The following is a 10,240-nucleotide window of genomic DNA, read 5'->3' on the forward strand; positions in this document are numbered from 1 at the left end:
CTGTCTGAGATATTGTTTAAACTTAATACGTCATATAAGTAAAGAAGTCTCTTCTGTTGATCTCTGAAGCACTTGATAAAATATGTGACTCGAGTTTCAAGTATTAATTTTATATGACTCAATACTTGGTCAAACAAGAGGATACATAATCTTATCTACTGAATAAAGATGGCTTGGTGCCTAAGCAGATCAGAATTACATAGACTGTTTAGGCTTCAACTATATGTACATATATAGTAGGAATAAGAAGATGAGCAGAAAGAAAACGAATATGGAGGAAGTGAAGGTAATAGGATTCTGGGCAAGTCCATATGTTTACAGGGTTACATGGGCTCTGAATCTCAAGGGAGTCAAATATGAATATCAAGAAGAGGACATATTCAACAAGAGTGGTTTGCTTCTTCAGTACAACCCGGTGCACAAGAAGGTTCCAGTGTTTGTTCATGGTGGAAAGCTGATTGCAGAGTCGAGTGTCATTCTGGAGTACATTGAAGAGACCTGGCCGCAGAACCCTCTGCTTCCAACAGACCCTCATGCGAGGGCCATGGCTCGATTTTGGACAAAGTTTCGAGATGACAAGGTAATCGTGCCTGCCTTTTCTTCCTAGAGAGCTTCTCCTACCCATATTAAATATTAATCTTTAACTGACTGGTTATTTTGTATAATCCAGAAGCCGGACCTTTACGGATTCTTTAAAAGAGCTGGAGAAGAGCAAATAAAAGCAGCAAAAGAAGCCCAGGAGTGTCTGAAGATCCTAGAAGAGCATGGCCTTCAGGAGAAGAAGTTCTTTGATGGTGACAAGATTGGAATGACAGACTTATCCATGGGATGGCTAGCATTCTGGTTTGAGGCCATGGAAGAAGCAGCTGGTGTACAAGTTCTGGAAGCCAATAGCTTCCCTCGCTTGCACGCATGGATTAGAAATTTCAAGGAAGTTCCTGTGGTTAAAGAAAATCATCCTGACCAAACTCGGCTGTTAGCCTATTTCAAATGGCTAAGGGAGATGTATAACAAGCCAGCAACTACTTGATCTCGTACTTGTAATTTCAAACAGCACAAATACCAGATAAGAACAACGGTTGAAACAGAACCAAAAAAACAAGGAATGATATCAGTGAATAGTTTTAATCACATCAAGTTTATCTTTGAAACTCTGTATAAGCTTCACAAACCCTTCATCAATGCCAGATGACAAGCTTTTGTGAAATAAATGAACAAAGGTTCCCAATATATATTCTCGATTTGGTGAAACTTGAGGAAATAGAAAACAGCGGCAAGGAGATCAGAATATTCAATAAAAACATGCTCCATGGGGCCTATGTTTGTGTGTTTTTGGATTTAGCTTCTGCCAGCAAAGGTTCAAGTTCACCTTTTCGGTGTAGCTTCACAGTATCTGCATGAATAGAAAGCAACACAAGGTATTAAAATGTGTTCACTTTATTCAACTATTGCTCTTGTATCTTTTCGTAGATGTCATAACAGGCTATCATAGGCTCATGGCCAACACTAATAGCTACAAGCACTCCAATCAGATACCGCACATCCATAGATATTGGCTAGAGATTTGGGATCCGTAACCGCTTAACGTTCATACATAAATTTGATACAAGTATAATTGAGAAGTTGGAAAGCCAGTTCAAGTTAAGAAGTCAAGCAAGACTATTGAAGGTACTACGAATTACAGATAATGTGAGGAACACATGACAGGAGGTGGGAAGTCTGTATCAAGAATTACAATGCTTGAAGTCTTTGTAATTACAATTACATAACCATGTTTATATGTTATACTAATACTATAAACATTTAGTGACTGAATAAGAGAATTTTCTTTTTTTAAGCATATTTGTGTGTTTTGCATGTCCACCGGTTCATGTTAGTTTTTACATGGAGTTGAATCCAAGCCTCCACTCCATTTTAACTAAGATGAGTATTTTGCTAAGAAGAGCTATAAAGACAACCATATGTAATGCAAGAACACTGTACCTGTACAACCTCCAATGTGTTTCCCCCCTGTCCATCAAAAAGTAATGTTTCAGATTCTATTATCATCAAAGAAAGAAATAAGATCAATTATAGAAACTAAAACACCACATAATTATAATGTTGCCAGTTTATGAAGAATTTAATTCAGCTAAACAGAAGCCTGTTCATATGGCCTAGTCTTTACATTTATAGCCATATTGAGATTGCAATGTTGAATATCAACTGAAAATTCTATTTCTATTCTGTCCTTTTCTTAGACCAAACAATATGGAAAAAAAAAATGCATGAACAAGAGGAGAGTTCAAGGAGGATTCTTTACTTACTTTTGTATGTGGCCTCAGAGGATTAGATTCAATGTTTCAAAAGAGAGAAATGATAGCAAATTATTGGGATTGAGTTTTGAAAAAAAGAATGAAAACAAAAGGATTGAAAAAAAGAATGAAAACAAAAGGAAGATAAAGTGTTTGCAAAGAGAATGAAAAAGGGATTCAACAAGTCACCATTTTTACTAACTTGCCAAAATATTAAAACAACAAGAAAAATACCATGAACTGCTTCGTATGATATAAAAGTATGGTTTCAGCCTGGACGTTAACAATTTGCTGGTCAAAAATAATGTGCTTCACCAATGAGGCAAATACCAAATTATGTGCATATTGCATACATTATCACGTTCATCAATCAACAAAAGTAATGGACTACTTTGACAAGTAGGTATGAAGGGCAATTAATTATTTAAGTGCATAATAAATATAATGTTTTAACTATATATAAACAATATATATTTAATAGGCTATCCCCCAGCTCCAACCTATAGCCTAAACATAGATCCGGCCTTGAATCAGTCATATATGAAATGATCTAAAGGCAGATTCAAGTCATTTGAGTAAATAAAAGCATATCTCGGTGTTTTAAGGAAACAAATAATCATTACAAAGAGGATTGCTTACCAATAAAAACATTTGGGACAGTATGTTGTCCTGTAAGCCTCTCCAATACCTTCTGAACCTGTGGTCCTTGGGCACCTGATGAAAAGAAATAGATTGCAAATATGAGAATAACTTCATCAAATCTAAAGGCAAAACTGATGAAACAGAACTGGATTCAAATAATGTTTCTAATCTTCATTACTCAATCAATCCCAGGATTCTATCATACTAATGGACATTCTTGATATTAAAGCCCCATTATTGAGGCTCAATTACTGAATTACATTATATTTGAGATGTTTTCCTGGAAACCAAGAAAAAAGAAAAAAAGAAAAGCCTAAAATGAGAATTCAAGCAATGAAGAATATAATTTCAACTCTGAAGGCAAAATTGATGAAACAGAGCTGGATATGCTTCTAATTTTCACTATTCAATTCCTAGGTGAACTTTAACATACACCAAACAATATGACAGGCATCCACTGCCATTATAGCCAAGAATTGAGCTTCAATTAACAAATTACATTAAAGCTGAAATGTCTTCCCCAAAACTAAGCCCCAAAAAAAAAAAAAAAGACCCAAGATAAACGATACATTGCTTGCATATAGAATTGAGAGTTAAGACTACACACCTAGTTCATCCAATTCAATCACAGCTGGCTCCACACCAAGCCTTTTGAACAAGGATTTCACCTCAGCGGAGTACCTTGCAATAAAATTATCCAAAAACCCATTTCAAATCTCTCAAAAAGAAACCAAATTCACAACAAAATCAACACCAAAATAAAAAAAAATTCACAAACTTTAACATCAACAGAGATTTGATTAAATTTCACTCACGAACACCAACTTTTGGAATAGACCACAACTGGGTTCTCTTCCACTGTCTTCTTGACGCTCTCTTCGAGCCGAGAACCGAACGACGAAGAAGACATAGACTTAACCGACATGGGTCTCCGGACATTGATCCCGGAAGCACTTATGCCTGAGCTGCTTCGAGAACTGTACTTGTTGCTCAGAGGAACAGAGCAAATGCAGGACCGGTTTGTAGAAGAAAGAATGCGAGCAGAGTTTAGAGAAACGGATGTGAAATTTGTCAGATTAGAGGAGACTGCCATTGTTGCTGTCTCTCGCAGCTTTCTTGGAGCTTTTAGCTTATTGTGTTTGGCAATTTATGAACCCACTTTGCTTACCAAAAAAAAAACGAAGTGCTCGGTTTGGTCGATCTCTTTTTGTTTTTCTTGTTGTTGGGTTTTAACTGCTGGAGATTCACCGACGGATGAAAAGTGAAAAGCCTTTGTTGCCGTTGGGATTTGCTATAGAACACGTAGATGACAATCCTTGCATAATTGGCATCGGTTGAGATTTCTTCTCTGACAAGATGGGTTTCGATGGTCGATTTTGGCCGAAGTTGAACCGAGCCAGTCCATTTTCACCCTTCCTATTGTTAATGTTTCTAAGGACATTTTCATTGTTATGAGCTGGTCTTGACTTGGTTACTGTGAATCCTTTCTTTCAAACCACTTCCTATATTCTTTTAGCAATTCTTTTTTCGTTTTATTTTTATTTTTATTTTATTTTTTTGAACAAGAAGAGGAGATTTTATTAATCGCTTAGTTAAAACGGCACATACAATAATTTTCTATACATGCACCCTATATCAATGGCTAAATAATTTAGAAACAATCAGTATCATCCACTAGAATATTGACACTCACTTATTCAGTGAGCTTATAAGATTATGACTAGTCTTCTTATAAAAATTTAAAATTAATTGAGAATCTCGTCGTTAATGCACTCAATTATGGTACTTGCGTGGAGGTTCTTTTTTACTAAGTGTAACAACACCGCAAAAAATTATAGGCTAAGAACCATCTAGGCCTTAATTAATAATTAATTTAGGGCAGTCAAACACCCTCCTCATTAAACTAGTCTAATCTAACTATAGTTGCAGGCCTAAAGAAGCAGAGCCCGATCATAACAGCAACGCACAACATGGGGGCTCGTTAGAACCAAGTAGCCCATCTATAGCAGTCAGCGCAATAAACCCAAGCTGATTTAAGGACTTGGACCTAAAGCTAGCACACATACTTGCCACCTTTAAAGCCTGCCGCACATTGCCACTGTAGTAACTGGGAGCTCCAAGCCAGCTCTTTCCATCAAGCTTCCAAACGTCGTCGGAACCATATCTTTGAAGAAGAACATTTCCAACCCAACATCATCCTAAAAGCTCTAGAAAAATAGATTTCCATCCAGCCATCACCAGAGCGGGTCACGACCAGGTTAGGAAAAGCATACCCGCATAGAGACTTGTCTCCCTTCACCCATAAAAAATCAATGGGTCTTCGTGACTCGATCTTCCATGAACATTTGTGATCGAAAGAGTAATCATGCCCCGATTTTCAATCACTAATAGTAATATAATTAAAACAAACATAAATACTCCGGGCATGATGGTTTGGACATCAACACTAAATATCTGTAAAATATTTCTTTTAACACAAGCAACCAAAGATGTCTCGAACCCACAATGCAAATACAGACTAGTTCTTTAGAGTCACATATTACATTAAACTAAGTTTAAACAACAATTCAATAAGTAAACTCACACACTACACTCATTACATAGTGAAAGACTAACAAGTGCAAAACACAATTAGGTTATTAAACCTACCACTGCAACAGCAAGAAAGCCCTACGGCTTCAACCACGCTCACCTTAACCTTCAAGATAACCTCTACACCATTGAATAGTTCACCGAGTTGTAACAACAAACTCAATAAGCTTTTGAAACTCATGTGAGTAAACTCAAACAACCGCATGCTTAAGTCATCTCAACCTAGACAAACAAAAAGCATATATCATAGTAACAACCATCAATTTCTCATCCTTCAATAGCACGCATAAGTAAGTCAACTCATGACTGAAACCCACATGCTCTGACTTTCAACTCAGCATTCAATTTCACAATCATAGTCAAAACAAAACCACTTCGAGTAATGTTTGAAATCATTGTAATGTGCAATGGCTAATTACAAAATCACACTTCATTTGTCTCAAGCAAAAGTCAATTGTTAAACCAGTGACGTTTTCAAATCATTTTAGTCTCAATGACAAAACCACGAAATCACAATCTTTTCCTCTCTATAGGAAGCATTTGTCATCATTATGATATTATAAATCATTTCACAACTCACCACAATCTTACAAAGAAATGTAATTCTCAAAATACAACTGCACTCACAATTTACGCTGAGTAAAACCAGAAATCCTCTGCATAAAGTTTAGTTTAGGAGACTTCATTGGAATCACACTAAAGCAACTCACACAAAAAACAAAAATTACCCTTTCAACTCAAGGAAAGCAACTCACGCTTTGATTTCTTTCAAAACTTCACATTCTTTTCTCAGAAGAAAAAACACATGTCACTCTGTGACAAAATTATATTATTTGTTAACCCAACAATTTAAATATGAAAACTAGGCCATCATGGAAAATAAAAGAAAGAGTACTCTCAAAACTCCCTTTTAAAATACGTACTCATGAGTCCTAAGTAACTTCATATGTTACCGCCATTTAAGTCCCTTTTAAAATGCGTACTCATGAGTACCAAGTAACTTCGTACCATTACCCCTATGAAATACAATGGCAGACAGGCTAGAACTCAAACTGATCGTAACCAATCACCCAGATAAAGGCTTGGTTTCCAATAACATGCTTTGCTCACATTCTGTGACCCCCAATCTTCAAACTCTCAGGTTTTCAGATTTCCAGTACAAGACCAAAACCATATAAGAATGTCATACTAGACCTATGGTCACACAAGACCAAAATCATTAAAAATAGGTCACACTAGACTCATGGTCACACAAGACCAAAACAGTTTAAATAAGTTGCCCAAGCCCTAAAAAATATTACACAAATCTCAATACTTTTCAAAACAATATAAATTATCATTTCCACAATATATTGCTTTTCGAAAAGTCAAATCTCAAACAATAATATAACAACATGATCCATATTGCTTTCATCACACATCAAATTCACAAGGATATATAATCCACTTACACACACACACCAGCGTAGCCATTCACTCAGGAATGCCACATATACCAACTATAGTCACAATTAAATAAATAACTCCAAGACGATAATGTAACTCCGTTCGAAAATGAACATTGTAACATTTACTCACCTTAAGATCCCATTGCATCTTCATACAAAACGAGATAACTAACAGAACACCCTCTGTCAAACATCTAAGGAAAATACAGTCCCAACTCAGTACACGAAACACAAAGCTATTAAAGTTCGAATCATCCATTTGAACTAAACCCGAAAGTTACGCCAATCGAGATGAAACTTCATCTAAAACTACCCAAAGTCTTTGGAACACTCCTTGGGTCAATATAGCAAAATGACAAGTCGATCCTACGGTCAGATCCTCACTGATCGAAACTATGAAAAATCTAACATGTTCAAACGATTGCCAAATGCTACCGAGCAAGAATTAGCTCCAACCATGGTCGGACGCAGCGCCACAAGTGGTTGCGCATGAGCCCCACACGCCACCATACCAATCTCAAAACCAAGTTGATCCAACTGGTCAAAATGAAGATCTAGGTGAGAGAAGCAACTTTCATACCTGGAACTAAGGCCAATTCGGCCTAGATCAGCCTGGATCGCCGTCGAAAGCTCAAAACTTCAATTCAAAAGTTGGAACCCCACACTTCAAATCGAGTTGCAAGGCTGGTATGGATCGAACAGGGATGAAGAGAGCTTCAAAAGACCAATTTCATGCAAACCGTCTCCGGAGGTGAGAGATCTGATAGGGTCAGTCACCGCAGCCAAACACGCATTCCATCGGGCACTGCTAATGCAAATCGTCGAAAGCAACCACCACAGGGAGGACAGAGACGTCGAGGCGCGTTAGTCTGGGTCGGTGGCGCCGCTAGAGGACGTTGAAGGAGCGAGTTCCGACCGGATCGGTTCAGGGTTAACAAGGTCAGGTCAACCAGTTAATTGAGAGACAATGGGTTCCGGAAATTTCAGAAAACCTACCAAAATTGGAAACTCCAGAATTTTTGGGGTTTTTTTCCTATTTATGGGAAAATTTCTAAAAAAGGAAATAACTTCCGCTGACCATAACTTCTTCATACAATCTTTGATTCTCGCGTACCGCATGTTTATGAACTAGTATCAATGCACTCTACAACTTTTGTTAATGAAGTTTTTAGAGAAACCCAACAAATAAAAAGCCAACCATTGACCCATTGAAAATAAAACGTTTCGTGTAGTTATTCATCCGAAACACTTTCACTTCACCACAAAACAAATGACAAAAATTTGGAAATCACTTATTAATTTTCAGAAATCATCAGAAATTAATAACAAAAATTCGGGGTATTACATAATCATCACCAATCATTCACCATTAACGCTCATGAGAGGGATTGGACAACAACAAATAGTGAAGATGTGGCCAGAGCAGCCTTGAATATCAGGAAGAGAAGAAAACCAACCAAAGTATTTTCTTTGAAGGCCAAAGTCTTCTTATTCTTAACCCAACATTAGCCAATCTAATTGCAGAGGATGAGAGTGCCACCGTCACAAAGGATTGGCATTGAGATCCTAGCCCATGATGGCTATGGTTTGTGGAGAGCAATGGTGTCACCCCCCGATTTTTAAACAACATTAAAAATCAATATAATTCAGGCAATTATACAAACGTGATGGTCTAGCCATCAAAACAAAATACTTGAAAAACTTTTTCCTTTTAAACCAAGTACATACTGATGCCCTGAACCGACTATGTCTATACAGACTCACTTCATAGAGTCAAATATTACATAAGTTTAAGAATTAAATTGCCACAACAAAATAAACATAAATGCTCCTCAAGGCTTACTACATAGCGGAAGTCTTATCAACGGTAAAGTCATAAAATTGGCTTCCTACCATAAAGCCACAAATAAAAATTTTCAGCTTCAGCCACGATTTTCTTGACCTACAAGATTAACCCTTACACCATTAAATAGTGCACCAGGTTGCCACACAACAAACCCGGTAAGCTTTTGAAAACCTGTATGAGTAAAACTCAAATACAACAACCAAACAACTCACACTAATAATAAGGAAAACAATTCACACTTTGAATCCTGTCAAAACGTACTCATGAGTTGAAAATAACCTCGCTCTGTTTACCCATGAAATATACTGGCAGACATACTAGAGCACTAACTGAATCGTAACTATAACCAGGCCAAAGGCATGGTTACTCAATTTACTACCTAAAGTCACCATGTGACCTTGAATCCTCGGGCCTCTCTGTCCCCCGGAATAAAACATTTAAAGAAGTCGCACAAGATTCAAAATGCTACACAAATCTTAATACTTTTCAAAACAATGGAAAACATCATTTTCACAACATATTGTGTCTCGAAAAGTCATACCCCAAAACAATAATGTGAACTCACTCACAAATATTGTTTACATCACAACAAAACCACCAATATATTTATATATATATATATATATTTCACGTAAATACACACACACGTAGTCATTCACTCAAGAATGCCACTAATACCAACTATAGTTTGCAGTTAGATAAACAACTCCCAAAACGATAAGGAAACTTCGTTCATAAATAAACATTATGAGATTACTAACCTCGCAATTCATGTTGTGTCTTCACACAACCAGATAACTTATAGAACACACTTTATCAAGCACCTAAGGAAAGTACGACCTCAATTTAGTACACAAATCACAAAGCGATTAAAGTTTGAATCCATTATTTGAACTAAAACCCAAAATTAACGTCAATCGAGGAGAAACTCATTCGAGATCAACCCAAAGTCTCCGAAATATTGTTAGAATTGATATGTCAAAATTACAAGTTGATCCAACGGTCGGATCCTTACGGATTGGAAATCGAACAATTCAAAATTATGGAAAACCCTAACATTATCAAATGATCTCCAAAAGTTACATATCATATATTAAAATGCTCGTATCGACAAGTAGATGATAATGAAGCAAGAAACTGCCCCAAATATGGCCGGACGTGCCGCCGCAGGAGGCTGCACGTGAGCCCATGCGTCGTCGAGCCAAACTCAATACCAGCTCAATCCAACCATCCAGAATGTAGGGAATGCCAAGTCGAGCAACTTTAATACTTGAAGTTCAAGCCAAATCGGCTTAGATCACCATCGCAAGCCAAAAATCACTATTCACCTTGAGTTGCAGCTCTACAATGAAAATCGATCAGCCAAACCTCCAAGGATTGAAAGAGAACACTGCCATGAGCAAAACATGACCGGTTTC

The 10,240-nt window shown here is 37.1% G+C and overlaps 2 protein-coding genes across 2 annotated transcripts; one reads left to right on the plus strand and one right to left on the minus strand.

Moving 5' to 3' along the window:
* The first annotated feature begins 42 nt into the window (after window positions 1-42).
* Window positions 43-1,301, plus strand: LOC112170316 (probable glutathione S-transferase). Its single transcript, XM_024307566.2, has 2 exons — window positions 43-580; window positions 671-1,301. Exons 1-2 carry the CDS (start codon window positions 224-226, stop codon window positions 1,028-1,030), a joined length of 717 nt encoding a protein of 238 aa, XP_024163334.1. The 5' UTR covers window positions 43-223; the 3' UTR covers window positions 1,031-1,301.
* LOC112170319 (monothiol glutaredoxin-S10) lies at window positions 1,088-4,128 on the minus strand. Its single transcript, XM_024307569.2, has 5 exons — window positions 3,752-4,128; window positions 3,544-3,617; window positions 2,934-3,008; window positions 1,984-2,010; window positions 1,088-1,393 (listed from the first exon to the last, which is right to left on the minus strand). The coding sequence occupies exons 1-5, from the start codon at window positions 4,027-4,029 to the stop codon at window positions 1,317-1,319; spliced, it is 531 nt and encodes a 176-aa protein (XP_024163337.1). The 5' UTR covers window positions 4,030-4,128; the 3' UTR covers window positions 1,088-1,316.
* Window positions 4,129-10,240: the final 6,112 nt, after the last annotated feature.

This window comes from Rosa chinensis, chromosome 6, assembly GCF_002994745.2.
Source record: "Rosa chinensis cultivar Old Blush chromosome 6, RchiOBHm-V2, whole genome shotgun sequence".
In the NCBI taxonomy this organism is placed as follows: Eukaryota; Viridiplantae; Streptophyta; class Magnoliopsida; order Rosales; family Rosaceae; genus Rosa; species Rosa chinensis.

Coding starts and splice junctions, on each gene's coding strand:
- LOC112170316 (XM_024307566.2), top strand. CDS start 224: ATGTACATATATAGTAGGAATAAGAAGATGAGCAGAAAGAAAACGAAT. Junction 581..670: donor CAAAGTTTCGAGATGACAAG/GTAATCGTGCCT, acceptor TGTATAATCCAG/AAGCCGGACCTTTACGGATT.
- LOC112170319 (XM_024307569.2), bottom strand. CDS start 4,029: ATGGCAGTCTCCTCTAATCTGACAAATTTCACATCCGTTTCTCTAAAC. Junction 3,618..3,751: donor TATTCCAAAAGTTGGTGTTC/GTGAGTGAAATT, acceptor TTTTATTGCAAG/GTACTCCGCTGAGGTGAAAT. Junction 1,394..1,983: donor ACACATTGGAGGTTGTACAG/GTACAGTGTTCT, acceptor CTATTCATGCAG/ATACTGTGAAGCTACACCGA.